Raw genomic sequence first — 18,097 nt, 5'->3', positions numbered from 1 at the left:
TGCTGCCTGTGGAGGCAGGCAGGGGTTTGCTTTGCTCTTCTTTAGGATGGGGACCCACTGCCTACCCTTTGCAAGTTCAGCACTGATAGAGGCTGTATAGGTGTAAGCCCTGTTTTGGTCAAGCAGAATTGTATCCATGAGAGAGAAAATTCCCCCATGCCAGCAGAGGGGAGATTTTGCAGGCTGATGTGCTTGTTGAGGAGACTTCTTGCGCAGCTGCATACCCACTGCCAGAAGTCCTTTCTTCCCTTTTCTCACTCCACGGTTGCTTGTGCAATCAGCCGTCCATGCTGGCATGGATGCCGGCTCTCCCAGGGCTCCCTGGCTCCCTGCTGCCACATACTTAACCTTGTTCTGCCTGGCTGTGAGGGTTGCCTTTCCCTATATCCCATCCCACCTGTCATCCAGAGCTTTTCATCTTGCTCCCAGCACTCCCTCTCCCAAAACTATCAGCCTTTGTTAGGGCCAGGCAGTGGTGTGGAGCCTCTCCTGCTGCTGCTGCCTCTTCTGAGTCTCTTCCCACTCTTCCTTCCCACCTGGCTTTCTGCACCCTTCCCAGTCTCTTCTTGTCAGAGCAGAGGGAGGGCTATGATCTATGTACACTTACCACAGGTTCCTGACATCTGAAAAATAAGACGTTGACTCATGGGAAGCTCATGTTGGAAGCCGTAGAGGTCTGGGGCTCCCTGCAGAGGAGCTACAGATCATGGCTGTGGGGAAGGGAGGTTTGGTTTCAAATGCGGTGTCCTGGTATCACATATGTGCCTAACTTACGGATCTCAGCAGAGCCTCCCCTGCCTGCTTTCTCACAGCCTCCTAACCCAATGGGAAAATAAAACTTCTTTAAGAGGGGTAACCTTGGGCTGAGCAAAGCAAAAAACATTAGCTGTGTTACTTCATTAACAGTGTGTGAATTTTAAGTATCTGGTTTGCTTTTCATCATTTATGAGGAGTTTCACATTTCCTCACTTCTTAACTGATTGTCCTGCTGCCGTGTGCAGGGGAGGAACGTTCTGGGGCAGCCTTCAGGCTTAAGGGAAAAAATCGGTTTTAAAAACTAATGGGGAAAAATAAAAAGCCAAACTGAGGGCCAGTTCCTTCCTCTCTGAAAGGTATATGGGTAGTGGACAATTAATTAACGGTGCTTCTTTTGGCAGCATGGGAAGAAAGTGGCAGTTTTGGCCTGGGTGTGCATTAAGCAAGGCTGTGTCCTCCAAGGGAAGCTTGGGAGAGAGAGGCGCTTCAGCTGAATGGGTGGCAAGCAACAGAGGTGGATTTTCCTCTGCTGGATTCTGCTCCTGAAAACAAAAACTTTGGGGAAAGATAGTTAGTGGCACAGTCCATCTACAGTCCTGTCCACCGGTGTTGAAATATAATCCTCGTCCTTTTCTGCAAGCTGTGTCCCAAGAGGTTGAACTCAGGGACGTTTGGATTTGAAGCATTCAGTGTTTCTGCTTCTCTGTGTGGATTTTTCCAGTGTCATGGGAAAATGGGGCCCCAGGTCTGTGGTCTAAATTATCTCACAGTGACCTTAACTCAAACAAAAGTCATTCGAGCTGCCATTTTGTCCTGGCCTCTTGCCAGCACTAATCCTAAAGGCATTATTATCTACCAAAAAAGAATATCACAAAAATGGAAAATAAGCAGATGACAGAAGGAAAGATAAAGGAGACAGAAAGGGCAAAGTCCTAAAGCAGCAGCTCTCCAACTGCCAGATGCAGAAATACGGCCCTTGGAGGAGTAATAGGTCAAAGAGTGTTGGCCATCATCTCCAGCTGTGAAATCATACAGAGAAGAGAAAAATGTGTTATGGGTACATCGTCCCTGGGTCAGAAGTTGCTCTTGTTTCTGCCTGGGTGTTATGCTATGGGGAGGGGGAAGGTGGAAAAACCTGTTGTGCTTTGTGAGTGAGCAGGAAAGTGTGGAAGAGGCAATTTCTCTGACTCTTTTCAGGAGTCTCAACTGTGAAGGAAAAAGCTTCCTTAAGCACCTTTTAACTAGACAGCATCAAAAATAAGAGTGACACGGAGGTTCTAAGAAAGCATCTCAGAAGTATTTGGGTGGGTAGTGGTTGCACAGGATGGAGCTAAAAATGGTGATGTTCCCTTTCTGCAATGTCCCATTGCAACATCCCATTGCAACAGCTCCCTGAGTCCCTTAGCAAATACTAGTTTGCTTGGTCACCAGAAAGCCGTTACTATCATGTTGATGTAACCCAAAGAACTGTGGGCTGAAGCATCGGATCTGCTCCATTCAGTCGTGTCATGTTTTTTTTTCAAGAACCATCCTATAGTTCTGTGGAAAGCCTGACCATTTTATTTCGTGCCTACTTGGAAACTGACTTCACTGATAAAGGAGTGTTTTTTCAAAAAGCCATTCAGTTTGGGGGTTTAATCTTAAGGACAGTAGAATCATTTTAATGCTGTTACAGAAATTACAGCATTTTTTTCACTTCCGTAATGTTAATCTGTTATCAAGAAACATGTTAACAGAAACATGTCACGGTCTCTATAAACCAATGGAGATCCTTGATTTAATTGCAAAATACAGGACAAGCTCTGCTTGCAGACCTGTAGCCTTGGTGAGACAGACAGCAATGAGAATTGCAGGCATTTACTTGAAAGAAGAATTTGAAACCATCTCTGAATTGGTGTGTGAATAACTCCCAACAGATATGTGAGTTAAAAATGTTTATGACTAAATAGTGTTACAGTTACAGTATATGTATAAGCCATTTTTATTAAATAATGCCGAACACTTAATGAATTGGTGGTAGGCTGCAGTTTGGAAGTTCTTAATGCATCTTCTGTTCCTGACTCAGGCCTAGGATTCAATAAATGCTTTTTTTACGTCCAACCCAGTATTCTGAGCCGGGATGATTTTACAGCCTGGGATATTTGCTCTTCTGAGGTTACAGGCCACCCATGGCTTGTTTTTTCTTCTCATTTAAAAGCTGAAAATGTAACTAATTAAACAAATATTTCTTCTCTGTTAACTACATGACAGCATTGTTTGCAAGGTGGATGGGTGGGATTTATCCTATCCACAGCCCTTTTCACACTGAAAATGAGCAGCAGGAGAGGGAAACAGGAGCCCACTTTGCCTGTAAAGTTATCTCTGTGAAAGAGTGAGCTACGCAGATTAATTAGATCAGCAAGATGCTACTACCTATTAGAAAGGGCAAGTCTGTTTTATTTAACGTTTTCAGCCCTCTGCAATGAGAAATGGTGCACGTAAGACAACTGTTTGAACTCCAACAGTTAACTACAAAAGCTACGTGGGAGGTGGCTGTGCTCATAAAGTTTATCATCTCATCCATAACATCCTTGCCAGACCCTTCCCTGTGTGTATTCCTTACGTCAGCCTTTTAATTAGGATTGTACACCAGCTAAGATAAGAGTTGGGAGAAGCGAGCAATTCAGTCAAATGTAATGTATTCAGCAATATTCATCCTACTTGTCTTTTTCAGGCACAGGCAGGCAAGATTAATGACAGGCAGGCTTTTGTGTCACTTCCGACTACCCCAGGATGGGAGAGAGTTTTGGGGAGTATTTTTTTTAAAAAAAAACAACCTACTAGGGAATACTTTGTTCAAATGAATAGGTCTATTCAGCTGCTGGAGTGCTTTGCTAATTGTGTTCAAAAGAATAAAAGCAAACCACAAACTGCTTTCAGCAGCTGGAAAAAATGGGTTCACATGCCAGCTTATTAACAAGATGAATGGTATTAGTAAAACTTATTTAGGATTTTCAAGACCAGCCCTTCACCCCTTGGAGTTAATGAGAGTTTCTTCAATTTCTGTAAGAGCAGCATTGAACTCCGGACTGCTAAATTCGGTAAATACAACAGACACTTTTTTTTGCTGAAGGTAATGCTTTCTTAGTGATACGAAAGACTAGTGTCTTCCACATTGGGATCTTAGTCAAAACTACAGCATAATAGTGTGTTATTTGCCATTAACAGATGTTGTAAAAGACAGTAAAAGAAAGAAATTATTATTCTGTCTTCCATTGGATTTCTGTTTAGTTTTTCTAGTGTGTCTAAGCATATTTTTGAAGCTGTCTTAAACCACGCAGGAGATAGTATAAAACAGTAGGTATAGCTGAAAATAGTTAACACCTGAACTCTTTGGAAGTGTAAAAGTTTAGAGCTGATCTTCGTATATATGTTGTATATTTTCCACAGCCCCATGTTTTCGCTTGAGTTTCACAGATGTTCACATTCCACTTTACTAAACAGACACTCAGACATTTATGGGCAAGGCACTCTGCCTTTCAGCTCCTTGCTAGAAATACACATCATTTTCCACTAATAAAAGTGTGAAAAATGTGTCTTCCAGCAAAGTTCATAATCTGTTTCTGGGTTTAATGCCTCTCCATACCATGTGCATTCCTAATGATCCAAAAGCTAATTTGTCCCATTGAGGTATTGTTTTTATGTAAATTCATGGGATTTTTAATACTATTATTAAATGGTCCTCAGGTTTGGCTCTGAGGTGTTTGAATGAAGGCAAGGAAACACCATATATATCTCATTCTGCACAAAATGACACTTTAAAAATGAAAGACCTTTGCTAACTGACTTTCTAGCAGCTAACACCTTCTTCTACAAGCCTCGTTCCCTGGGTAGCTTATGAAAATAACGTTCAGTTGAAAGTTTCATTTTTAACTGGAAAACCCCCTCAGGTCAGTAAGTCATGGAGCAGGAGGTTTGGGTGAGCCTGTCCCGTGTCAGGATGCCATGGCAGCCAGCAGCAGGACCCTGGGTGAGCAGCTGGAAGCTGTTTTCTCGTGGGAGTGGTGTGCTTGCCAGATGGCTGATGGAGTGCTCCAGCGTCAGCACTGCGGGTGCTGTGGAGGGTTCACCTGTGCCAGGAGCCTTGTAATGCAGTAACATAGGTTTTATTTTTTTTATTTATTTATTTACAGTTTTATTTTATTTATGGGTGAAGAGTTCAGTGTTTGAAATGTGGCTGAGCCAAACAGCGTCATTGGAGGGTTTGATGAGGAGGGTGGCAGGGGTTTGGGGGAAGGAGACGTTTTGTTTTCTTTAGGGGCATAAAGGAAGGACAGTTTTTCAAGGCCAGAAATGCGTATTCCTTGTTTGAGAGCTCCAGGGCAGAAGAGATGTTGCCTCCACAGGGACAGATCCTGCGCTGAGCTGGTTCAGGGAAGCTCTCCTGTACTCATTTTGAGCTATCGATACATGGAAAGCAATCCTGAATGATAGCAGGGCAAGGTCTAACTTTATGACATTCAGGTGACTAGTCTTCCTGAAAGAACAGTACAGATGGCAATCAGTAGCACCTCGATCCTGTGATTTCCTGGTATGTCAGCACATCCATTTCTGACAGCTGAGTGCTGGGAGGTTAAGCAACCTGCACATAGCTCTGAGAAAGACTCTCCAGCGGGACAAATCTTTTTAACAGAAGGGCACGCCAGCCCTGTCGGTGAGTCAGGTCACCCAGGTGTTTGAGTGTTGGCAGAGCAAAGGCAGGCAGCAAGGGCTTGGATGTGCTCCACTGGGGCTGTGAGAGAAGATCACTGTGCCACACTGCCTGCTCTGATTTCTTTTCAGTGGATATTTTTTCTTTTCTTTAGCAGTTCCTCTAATGCAGGGAGGTTAACGTAGGTGGCCTGTGAGGACGAGCTGCGTGAGTAAAGGTAGTGGTGATCTTGTGCACTCAAGGAGCCGTAGAAACCTACAGGAAGATACTCCCAACTTTCCTTCTCTCTATATAGATACTTTTTTCATCAGGAAGAGAACCCTGAGGCAAAAATCAAAAGGCTTAGTCCATTCTAGGAAGAACTAATATATCAAGACAGATTGAAAAGACAAGGACTGTCTCTGTCCCAGAGCAAATGAATAAGAGGGGCATGAGAAAGGGGCATGGGACAATGGGAGGAGGGTAGGTGAGAAGCTCTGGGCACCCCTTTGTTGGGTCAGGAACAAGGCGACATTCAGTAGGCAGGAGGACATTTACATTTGGTGGGACACATGTTTGTACAATGCATTCAGTTAGCCCACCAGACTGTGGACTACAAAATACTTTAGAAAGCAAAATCAAGCAGGATCTCAGGGAACAGTCAATGAAGAAGCAAAAAGCTGAAAGTGAGGTTTTAGCCTTTTGAAAGGGCTCTAAATCCTCAGATTTTGAGGCATTTACTACCATGCTGATGCTGGAGGGTGGGAGGATGCATTCCAAGTGTGTAGCTGGAACATTACTGCCTGCTGACAGGTACACAGAAGTATCTTCCAAGAGAGCTGCTATGCTTCTCCTTTCCCATGCCAGTGGGATCCTCACTGGTATGCCAGTGAAGGGACGGTTATCAGCCAGCTGAACACCTTTCATCTGAAGTCCAGTAGCCAAAAGAAAATTACAAACCCAAGCCATTAATTTTTAAATTATTTTGAATGAAAGCATGATAAATAGCAGCCTGAGGGTTTGCATTAGTTCCATGCCATTAAGGTTTACAAGTTCATATGCCCATTTACCCTGGTATTTAGTGCAAAGGATCATTTGGGCTCTTCTGGCAAATGATTTACTCCCAGCCCAGAGGTACCCTAGGTGTTGGCAGGTCATCCCTCTCCCCCAGCACCTGGGTTTCAGCATGCACCTCGGGGTGCCCTGCAAACAGGGCAGGGGAGGGTGGGGTTCAGATTCCCTGAAAGCAGGGATTTGATCCTGAATTTCTCTCATGCTAGCACAGCAGTCATAGCCCTGGGGCATTTAGATGAAAGGGGCAGGGGATTTGAAAGGACTGGCTCACTGTGAGGTTTTTGTAAAGACTTGACTGCATCTCCCATACAGTCGGCAGTTCTTTACCTGCCTGTGTGAGACAGTCACATTTATCCCTCATTCTCCACCTCCTTTGCTGGCAAGGGTGAGGCGGGGTGCTGGTGCTTATGAATCCTGGTTTTGTGTGCCTAATTTTTGCCTGGTACTGAATAAGGAGCTTAGATGACTAATCCAGCTCCGAGCATACTTTTGAGCTAAGCAGCTCTTTTGGCTATGCCTAAATCATCCATGTTTATCCAGCCCTTAGGACTATTTAAAGCAAAAGCTCCACTGGGTAGCCTTTGCTAACCTGCTGCAAAGCACAGATCAGGTGGTCCTTTCATCAGATGGCTTTTTGCCCCATTGAAGATTTCACCAGCCCACCCTCATTTACTTACCAGCTGGTGTAACACAGGTAAATTCAGTTTGAACGTGTGAGTTTTCTCCACAGTGACATAGTGATTTTTCTCTGAGTTCTGCTTGAGAACTGGTGTGATGTTGAGAGTTTTTAGTATAGAAAATAAATCATTTCCATTATATTTGCGGTTTGGTGATAATGTTAGAAATCCAGAACCAAAAACAATTGCACATTGTAGAAGTATAAACATTTAACAAAAAATGTCCTTCCTGTTTGTCCTATCTGTGCATTTATTTAAACCAGTTAGCTTATTTTAGCAAGTGGAACTGATTTTTTCAGATGAGTGACTTTGTCATCCTGAAAACTGGAGTATCTTCCTGCTTGAAAAACAAACTTGCTCACTGACATTTAAAACTTACTATCTAATGAAAGGACCTGCGTTTTCTTCATTTGGTTTTTTGTTGTTACTAAGTGTTTATCTGCAATTAAAATGTCCTGACGGTTGCATAATGCTAACTTAAAATTACAACTGTGTAACAGTTTATCATCAGACTACCAATGGGGTCCTTAGAAAAACACATTTTAAACAAGCATGTTTTAATTACTGTGTATTTTCAGCTGAAAATACTAACTTCTTTATGATCTCTTGTGCTTTGCCACTGTGACTAGAAATATGATTTCTGAACATAGGTTTGTAACTCATCACATGAATGACCACATATTTTGGTAGAAGGCAGGAAATACTAAAAAAATAGAATGGTTAGTTTTTAAATGACAGCTGTACCTTTTACGGTTAAGATCCTTGCAGTATTCAAGCAGTGGTAATATAGTGCCGTGTGGCAGAAATCCTTTGCACTGGTCATTTTTCTGGAGTTAGAGATGTCTTATGAGCATGGGGAGGTGGACTTCATCTTAACTGCAGAGGCTCATTGATGTGTTCTCTGATTCTGTCCTTTTCCTTGATAGGTGGCCTGGAGCCCTTTAGAGCTGAATTATGTAGGTGAATAGTATTTGTGTGAAGTATACATAAAGGAAAAATTCCTCTAAATAATTGTTCTGTAGGTAGTTCGCTTCTGGCACAAAACAGCGCTGCTTCTTAACTACATTGATTACACTCATTTGAGACCAGTATTAAAACGTAATGCTGGAATCAAAACCACAAAATGGCTGGTACCAACTTGCAGAATTAATCAGTGAGTGCATTGGATAGAGACAGGAATAAATCCCACACAGGTTTGCAGGGGGAGAATGTGGTTCCAGAGGTGGTCCCCGTTCCCGGAGCAGGGCAGTTTTCAGCTCATCCCCCTCTTGCTTTGGCTGCGCTGTTGGAGGTCTCTGCGGGAGGGGGGGGGTGGGGCTGAGACCCAGCGCTGTCAGGTCGTGGATTTGGTCCAAAGTTCGTGCAGATCAGCGACAGTGTGAGCCACTTGATGTGAACTGATTGTGGGTAAGGCTCTAAATCTGCTGAGGTGGCGATTCCTCTGTGTGTGTTTAATGGAAGGAGCAAGTTTTGGCTGTATCTTGGAAGTTTTCTGCCTGGCCTGCTGGCAGCAGGCACTAAGGGTTTAAAGCTGTTTTCTAGATAATCATAGAAGAGTGTTGCAAGCAATAAACAAACAAAGAATGAGAGCTTTCACAGACAGTGGGGTGGAAGGGTTCCTCCGTGCCCTTGCATCTCAGTTCTTGCTGTGCGTTGTTACGTTTTAGCTGGCATTTCACAGCGCAGCATCCCTGCAGCCTGGGACTGAGCAGGCTTCTGCTTCAATTCACCCTTGAGACAAAAGAAAAACTTGTGGCTGCCCCATCCAGATGACACTGAGTAAATCTACTAGTTTTTCGAGAATGCAGCATTAAGAAAAACAAGGAGGAGAGACATGAAGAATGAGGACAAGAAGCAAGAGCAAAGGAGCTGGCTTTGTGGTTAGTTTTCTTTCCCTAGGAAGAAAATAACCTTCACTGACAAAATTCCTTAAGTCCCTGAAATTGGCAGTCTTTCTTAAGTAAATCCCAGATGTTGCTTGTTAATTTACCTTTCTTTTCTTTTTGTTAATTTCTTCTATTTCAGCAGACCTGTTTGTGGAACAAAGGGCTGGCTTCTGGTCCACAGCTGGTTTCAAAGTGGACGGAAGTTTGTCACTGGCAATATTTCAGTCCTGTTGGAGTAAGCATCCTCTTGTCCAGGTAGAGCAAGGGTAGCCATGGTTTGGAGTGTCCAGGGTGCATATCAGCTCCTGTATGAACTGGTCAGATGCATGGCAGAACAGAGCAGGTAGGCAAAGGCACGGTCTCACCCTGAAGGAAAAGGTCATAGTGGTGACAGAGCATCTTTGTGTCCAAATTGAAAAAAGTGCAGTAGAGGTGGGATTTTAGTCTTATCTCTCAAATGGTGCTTGCAGGCTCTTTTGTGATGGAGGTGGGCAGCTGATGTGCTGTGATGGCTGCTTGCTGCCCAGATGTAATCTTCACCTTGGTTTTCCTACCTACACCTTCTCTCTCAAACTGCATTTCAATTGCAAAGTCTCATGCTGAGGCCACATTGCTTGGTATGCAGAGTGCTTAGGTGGAGGCACACATCTCCATCTCCTCTGCACTCAGCATTACTGCTGTACCAATAAATACTGGTGAGGAGATGAACACAAACAGGCAGCCTTGTTGGAAAAAAACCTCCTTAAAATTAAAGTAAGTGAGGTCTTGTTCAACTGCAGTGCTGAATTTTTAAGCTGTAATTTTAAAGGCTCATTATAAGCCTCCGTTTGCAGAATTTACATAATAACGTCACATGTTCCCCTATAAGAAAACTCTTGTATGGATTTCCACATACACACTGTCTCCCTGCGAAAGATGAAATTGATGCAGTGGTATTTGAATAAATCTCTTCAATCTGCACAAGGTTTTATTGTTACATGACATCTCCTTACCCTGGGGAATGCTCATCCTCTTTTCTAGAGAGAGATGTGGGTTCCAGCCCCAAATAACACATGAGAATTGGGATAGTTATCTGTCACCTAGAAAACCAGCTCCTGAGTTCTGGTCTCCTGTGTTCTTGAGCGGGTGCCAGCTTATGTATTTATGTTTTTACAGAGAGTTGATACCAGTGAATACAGTGTGAGGCTGTCCTTGGGTACAGCTGCATTGCCCAGAATTTGCCGTAACACCATATGTTCTTTCTCAGTTGTGAATTAAATATTGAGGAAATGGGCTTCTCTGGAGAAGGCATGTGTTTCTGTTATTTTTCCCTTCCTGTTTCTTTGAACCACTAAGGTTCAACTCCATTAGGGAAGCAGCCCGGCTGCCCAAGTGAACAGGCTGTATTTTTAGTGTTGGGCATCTAAACATACAGCTTTAACTGTTTTACGGCTTTATCCTCCTTTCCTGTTGCGAGGCTGGTTTCACAGTGATGTGGATCATGTATCCATGTCTGCAGGCACCCTGAGACATGCTGTTCATGGCAGCTGGCTGTGGGTGAATCCGGTGGCTTTGCATTTCTTATAGTTGGGAATTCTTGAAATCCCAGTCCCGATGCATGGGAGTAGCTGTTATCCGTAGGTGCAAGTTAATGAGAGCTGTGATAATCCTGTTAGGATGGTAACATGGGGAATGATATGTGGTAGTGTTATGGCAGTAAGTCTGATGAATTACTGCAAAGCTGAAACTGGACACAGCATTACTGGTTTGAAATGCACCTCATTTATTCACAGGTAATAATAATAATGCTCAGTTGTAAGGATACTCTTCCCACAGCTTCACATTCTCAGGACAACATTTCACTTTCATCCAGAGCTTCTCACTGAGTTTATGCAAACTAAACATTTAACATAAAATCAGTTTCTAACAATTATATTTTTTCTTTAAAAAAGAGATATTTAAAACCAAACCAGTTGTGTCTGTCTTATCATCTACTGTATGGGGAACATGAGCACCTTGTTCTGAATTTGTGCAGCTCACAGCAAAGGTATAGCAACTCATCAAGGAACTGCTGGGGGCCCCTGGGCACCCAGGAACATAAAGGAGTACTTGTAACAATGGCATCAGCAGTGACAATGTCCTGAATGGGACCATGTAAGATCAGCAAATGGCATCAGAAGGAAAAGTCCCTGCTCCAAAATTAAGTGAGGAGTATATTGCTGGGTAGTGAGTGAATTGCCAGAAGACAACCAAAGAAAAATGTCGAGAAATGCATGTTAAAAAGTTAGCTACGTCAGGGTTTCTTGGAAAAGAGCATAAAGGAAGCACCGTAATTATAATTTGCTTCGTGAACAAGGAATAAAAAGAGGGAACTGACAGTTAAATTACAACAACTTTGAAAAAGACTGGTTTATTGAAATACATTGTAACAGTATGAGGTAGTGGGAAAACATCTACCTAAACTGCAAGATGTGTTGCTGTGTTGGAGCAGTCCACGGTCATGAAGTAGGTGAACCAACTTGGCATGAGATTGGTTTTGAAGTACATCAAAGCACATATAATTATATATTTGAGATAATAGTTGCTATATTAGAACTTTGTTGCCATATTTTTACTGTGTCATGTTACAGTTTTACGGTATAACATAGTATTACTAAAATTCATGAGGGTACATTTACAGTATTCAGTCCTGAGGTTAGATGTGCCTCATGTATTTCATGTATCAAAGTTCCACGCTTGATTGCTTAAAGTTTAAACTCCGTGGACTAATCTGAAAGAGGATGAAATATCAGTGGACTTTCAGTGTGCGTTCGCTCACCTGAGCATCACATCAAGTGTGTAAATTGGTAAGATTTTTGCAAAGAATCTGGGTACACGCTATGCAAACCCCCAGGATCCTCACTGATTTTGGCTAGGAGTGTAGTTTGACAACCTGAAAATCACTACAGATGTACCGGGAAGTAGGTGCAGAGACCATGTGTGGGGGATGTCAGCTGTTTGCCTTTGCCATAAAGAAAATGTGATGATGATCCTCCCCACCTAGCGCTGAAGTGGTATGAATTGCTGTAATTGCTGTGATTCAGAGCTGGGCAGTTCCAGATGGAAGAGAATAAGTTTACTTAACAGTCAGTGGGCAGGATATGGAAAATTATGGGTCCTACATAGCTGTAGCTTGGCTGTCTTCCATGTCGGTAGTATTTTGCATTGCTGTGTATGCTGTTAACACCTTGGTATATGTGAATAGTGTGGTCACACTATAGCTGCTTAGGGAACTATAACTGTGAACTGTGTAAAATTTATTCATGTGATTTCCCTGGAGAGGGTTCTTTTTCTGATGGCAGATGGTTAATTGGAGTAGAAAGGTAGGAAAATAAAAGGCGTAAAAGTATATGCTTATCTCATCCAGCTGTGCAGTTAGCTTACACACTTTTTAGTTACATGGTAGCTTGGATGGGATGTGAAAGTAATACGGAAGGTATCTCAACAGGGAGGTTTCCACGTATTTGTATTGCATCCTCCGAAGATATTCAGCAAACCTGGCAGCTTCTCTGCTGCTGCTCGCGTTACTGATGACATAAATTGAGGAGTGGCTCTGCTGAGCAGTACAGGGTCAGGGACCAGAACATTTTAGTAGACGGACGTGCAAATATGATCACAGCATTTGGAGCTCAGCTTGCAGCTGTAATTAAAAAAAAACCAGCATAAATCAAAATAAAAAATACTGTAATGAAGAAATTCTGCTTTTTGTTAGAGCCCAAGTAAAATAACTTCATTACCTACAAGATTAGTGGATCATTAATACTTTTATAATCTGTTTAGTTTTGTCCTGAGGGCTGTCTAATGTTAAACCACACATTATAAATTACCATGGAGACCTTCAAGCGACTTGTGAAGACATCTTCACATTTATTCTCATTCCTGTCTGAAACATTCATGGAACATACACTTCTTCTAGCCCTTTGTAACCTTTTTCCTACAGCAAAGGAAATATGGGGTTTTTTGGTAAGTATTATTTATTCTTACTATCAGGTATTCTAAAATTCAAATAAACACAGGCCTAAAAGTGTAAAAATTGTTGCAGAAAATTTGGTTTCGGTCTGTTTCATCATTTCTGATAGGACTGAATGTAAAACAGAAGCTATGTTAAATTAATAAAAAAAGAAGAAGAAAGAAATTCCTTCTAACACACGAGGTACATGAGATATAATATAATTAACAGCATTAATGTTGTCCAGAAAGGAAGTCCTGGGACTGTGTGGCTTGGGGACACTGTTCTAATAAGTCAGGAGTGGTATCAGACAGAACAAATTTTCCAGTCTTTTTACTCAGAGGATCTGTTGTGCACAGTTGCAGGCAACAGGGCTGCAAAATGAGCCTGAGTGAGCTTTGGACAGGTGGAAAATGGAATAAAGAAAGAGCAATCCTTTCAACATTGTTTGCAGCCATTACTTTGCTTTGTAATATTCCTCCCATCTCTGATGTTTTCTCCTTTTTAGGTTAGAGCAGTCTTACCCATCGTGCAACCCATTCTCAGTGTAGGATCATGGCAACTTCTAAATGATTGGGCAAGATGATATGCAGGAAAACTTTATGGCATCTTGTATCCCTTTTCAAGAACTGGTGCTTGGACATGTTCCTGGAATAATGTGAAAAGCAGATGGTGTGCCCAACATAGGATTTGACTTGGGACTGTAGGTGCAGTCTCACCTGCAAACAATAAATATTACTCTTTTAGAAAAAGATAGGAAGTGGTATAAATTACCAGCACTTTCACCTTCCTTGACAACGTAAGATAAAAAGAGGTGGCACAGATGATCTGGTGATTTTCTAATGGGATTTTTCATACATAATGTCAGGGCTTTTAGTAAAGAGTCAAGGCAAGGGGCTCTGCCAGTAACCTCCCAGAGTGCCAAGTGAGCTTTGAAAGGGCTTATCTAGCAAATTGCAGTGTCTGCCAGGAGGGTTTTCAGGCTGGTGGCATGGGTCGATTTCAGATTGAGCATATTAGATGACAAAATGGATTTTGAAGGTTCTGTGTTACTCTGAGAGGTCTCTGCCATGGACAAAGGAAGTGACAAATAGCTTTTCTTGAAATGAGTGCCAGCCACAAGCTGTAAATCAGCCTGCAGGGAGGTGAAGCAACTAGAGAGACTCATTTCTCTCCCGAGAGAATGAGTGTCACATCAAGAAAGCCCATGTTTGATCATCCACAGGCCACTTGGACTCTTAACACTGGCATGTAAAGCAGTTGTTGAGCTTTGTGGTTTCTTGGTTTGGGATTTTTTTTTTTCAGTTCTGAAAAATTAAACCCCCACTAGCAAAGCTTGTCCTAGTGTGCACTCTGTCCATCAGCTCTTGTTACTCTACCAAAAGCCTGACTTTCACCTCTTCTTTCATGCTTTCTCCTTAGGTCAAAATAACTGCAGCTGCCTTTTAGTCTTTGGCTGTCAGGCTGAGCTGAGCTGTTCTGTTCCTTCTGCAGCACTGTGGGCTCTTCGTCTAAACTGGTGGTGCATTTTCTTAATGAAACATAGGTTGGAGTTATCTAAAAGGTCAATTTTAAATGTCAGAGCAATGTAAATTTTTCTATTATCAGTAAATAATTCTGTGTATCTCCTCACTTGGCAACTGGTTTAAGAGTAAAGGAATGTCTTGCATGTAATTACATTACCAGGGGCTTGGTTAGTTCAGCTTAGACAGTTGATGTAACACTTTCTATCTATGGAGCAGCTATTTACTTAACTGGCTACGTGTTTCCATCTTTTAACATTTTTAATGTCCAGCTAAAACTGCGAGAGTTGAGTAGCACTTTATTTACCAACATTTTAAATTGTTTAGATACACTGAAGTGGAAGATAAGCTAGATGTTTCTATCCAGGAGAATATTTGTAGAGGTGGGTTGTTCACTGGAAATGACAATAAGAGACCCCATTAACTGTTGATTATGCTTCGCTAGGATGTCAGGAGCTTTTGCATTGTAGTGAAACTGAGCGAATAGGAACATATTTCTTGCAGCTGAAAAGATAATTAGTTGTGAATTATTGTGCATCAAGCCAGGGTGCATTGCACTACTGAGATATGAGTTGCTGCTTACAGGAGAGGAATACCTGTGCTGCTTAAGCCGTGTTTGTCTGCTTCTGCTGATGGGTCTCCATCTGATCTCAGCTCTTAAAATAATTACTTCATCACTGAAGCACACCAGGCTCCTGTGAACAAACCTGTAATGTTTCTGCAGCATTCTGCCTTTAACTATTGTTACTCACAGTGATGTAGACCAAAGGCTGTAGGTTGCCAACATAGACTAGTGGGAGGCAGAGCTGGCTGGCAGCAGTCTTCTTTAATATTAGGGTTAGAAACCAAAATTTCATTCATTTCATGTCACTTAACTGAAAAAAAACTATAAAGGACAGGAAACTGTTCTCCTGGCAGTTCCAGAGAACACATTACTGTAGAGGGTAAGTAGTTTCCTCCATTGCTCATTTGCTAGTGGAGAGATGCTCAGCTGAACAAGGGCCAGAAATGGAAGTGGTAATCATTAAACAAGCAAATACACCGGTTGCGCTCTCCAAAAAAAATCATGGCAGAACATACCTCCCAGTCCTGAGAGGTGCTAAGTCCTCTGCACAGGGGGAGGAGGACATACTTGGTTCTGTGGGATGAGAGTGCTCAGCACCTTACAGAATGTCACGTGGTCAGCTGCAGAATTTGTGCTTCTAGGCATGGGAACTGGGTCTGCAGATTTCTCCCCTATCTGCAGAGCTATTCAGACACAACATTGAAGTGTGATTTGAATGTTCAGAGTACTAAGGAGTGGTTAACTGTTTTTAAAAATGGGTCAAAAGTTGCCATTTTTCCCTGGGGTTTTTTTTGAGATACATTCCTTTGTGTTCCAGCAGTTGAGAAAATAACCCTCAAATTAATAATTTCAGTTAATTTGAAGATTCCCTCTAGTTAACTGATTCCATAGGGACAAAAAGTTTTTCATGTGTCAATTGCCATTGCTTTTTTTCTTTTTTTTTTTTTTTTTTAGGTGAACATGTTTGTGGAAGGATTCCATGATGCTATTCTTCTTTATGCTCTAGCTTTACAGGAAGTCCTGAAGTTTGGTTTCAGTAAGAAAGATGGGGAAAAAATTGTTCAGCAAACACGAAACAGAACATACGAAGGTAAGAGTTAATAAGGAATTCTAGCTATGAGAGTCAAAAAGATTAAGGTCTTGTGGTGGTGTTGTGTGCAGAGTAAGAGGACCCATGCCTATTCCACTCTTAAATGTGAGGGAAATAACCATATGAAACCATATACATCTTTAAGGCTGGCTTACATACCTCACCAGTCTGACTTATTTTTGCACCAACCCTTAAGGTCTTACTCAGCTCAAAAAACTCCTAACAATTTAATGACCCTCACTGATGCTGTAAAGGAATACCAATAATTTTCTCAGGCTCCTGCTTTGTTTTTGAAAAGATTACAGCTGCTTGCTTTACTCGTGCATCTATTAGCTCTGAGATAGCCTCATTTTTTCCATTTGACTTTTTTATCTTAAAAGCCTGGGAATGAATAGAAGCAAGCAGGTGCCAGGTTTTTTGGTTTTGGTTTGGTTTTTTTTTTTATTTCTTGATGGGACTCCTTTGGGCCCTGGAGGGATTTTCCCCCAGCCTCCTTTCAGGAGTTGTGCATGTTATCTCAGAGGCAGCAGCTGAACAGCTCTGTGCTTTTCTGTGCCTAGTCTTGTAGGTTGCAATTCCACAGTCCAACTGGCACTTGTATGTCACCCAGCTGATGCAAAGCGGTGCAAAAGCTTTTGCCAGGTAGGGATCATAATAAAGAAACCAAGGATTATTTGATTCATCTGTTGTCTCTTACAATATTTCCGTCTGTCTAATATTCCCATCCATCTCTTACAGTACTCCAATCGTTTGGTGTAGGATTGGCAAGATTTCCTATGGAAATGCTTAAGAGAAGGAATAAGTTCCCCAGGATTAGAAGCAAGTGATTAATTGGAAGGTGTAAGAAGAATCTTGGTAGTCAGTTTCTCTGCTCTAAAACAGTGGACGTAGTGAGGAAGGCAGGAAGGATGGTGGCTCCACACCTCTTTTCTGTTCTCAGACTGTGACTTAAACACAGGGCAAAAGGGTCCCCAGGGTAGCTTAAGGCAACACAGGGTTGCTTTAAATGATGCTGATTGCAGTTATCCCGTAAGAAGCCCTGCACCAGCTCGAGATTGTGCTTGATGTCCCACTAACCTCCATTCACATCCACAGCTTCCCAAAACATGCTGTCTTAACAGAGGCAATCTGGTGCCTGAGGATTTGCCTCACTGTTTGGTTATCCTGTTTATGAACAGATGCCTAAGTGCAGCCTGTCTGTGTTTTCTCTGCTCCTACTTCTCTGCTCCAGGAAGCCACCAACTGGTGTGCCCAGGCAAGTGTGCTTCATGCAGGTTGCATCATTGATTCTCACACCTTTCTTGTAAAACCAGCCAGAAGGAAAAAAATGTTCCTTTTCCCCACTCGTGAAAACCAGTTTGTTGTTGCTGGCTGACCTGTCACAGCTATTTTGAAAATGTAGCTGTTAAGCTGAGCTATGAGGGCACAGCTGAAAAGGTCAAAATGCCATGTAAGTCATAAGACATCTCCTCCCTGTGGCAGTACTTTGCTGGACATAATTTACAAGGATAAGACTGATTTTGAAAGAGGCCTTGAAGGACTTGACATCTTGCAAGCCGGTCCTTTTAGGAAAATCACATTCCTTTATTCTGCTTGCAAGTTCTTCTCTGAAGTGGATGCAGCATCAGAGTGTGGTCCATGCATACACCCACGAGGCTCTACTGCAGGACTGAAGCTTTTTATTTAACTTAAACTTTTGCAGGCCTCCATAAGAACTCTCATTTCATTAATGACATTAATTTAACTGCTGTCATCTAGATATCTAATTGCCTGGGCACATCATATTACACTTACTCCGAACAGGGGACCCATCAGAACTCCCAAGGGGACGTAGATGCCGTTCCCTGCAGCATTTACAGCTTACAAGCCACAACTGCACAGACATCGTGT

General features: G+C 42.3%; 1 protein-coding gene across 3 annotated transcripts in view; it reads left to right on the top strand.

Annotated features, from left to right (window-relative positions):
* Nucleotides 1-18,097, top strand: part of NPR3 (natriuretic peptide receptor 3) — a 48,200-nt gene that overhangs the window by 13,866 nt on the left and 16,237 nt on the right. For all 3 annotated transcript variants that reach the window (XM_055699383.1, XM_027810985.2, XM_014283046.3), the window contains exon 4: nt 16,072-16,207. In XM_055699383.1, coding sequence (XP_055555358.1) covers nt 16,072-16,207 — 136 coding nt within the window. The remainder of the gene's footprint in view (nt 1-16,071; nt 16,208-18,097) is intronic.

This window comes from Falco cherrug, chromosome Z, assembly GCF_023634085.1.
Source record: "Falco cherrug isolate bFalChe1 chromosome Z, bFalChe1.pri, whole genome shotgun sequence".
Taxonomy (NCBI): Eukaryota; Metazoa; Chordata; class Aves; order Falconiformes; family Falconidae; genus Falco; species Falco cherrug.
Note: the sequence above shows the minus strand (reverse complement) of the source record. Positions and strands in the feature narration are given on the sequence as shown.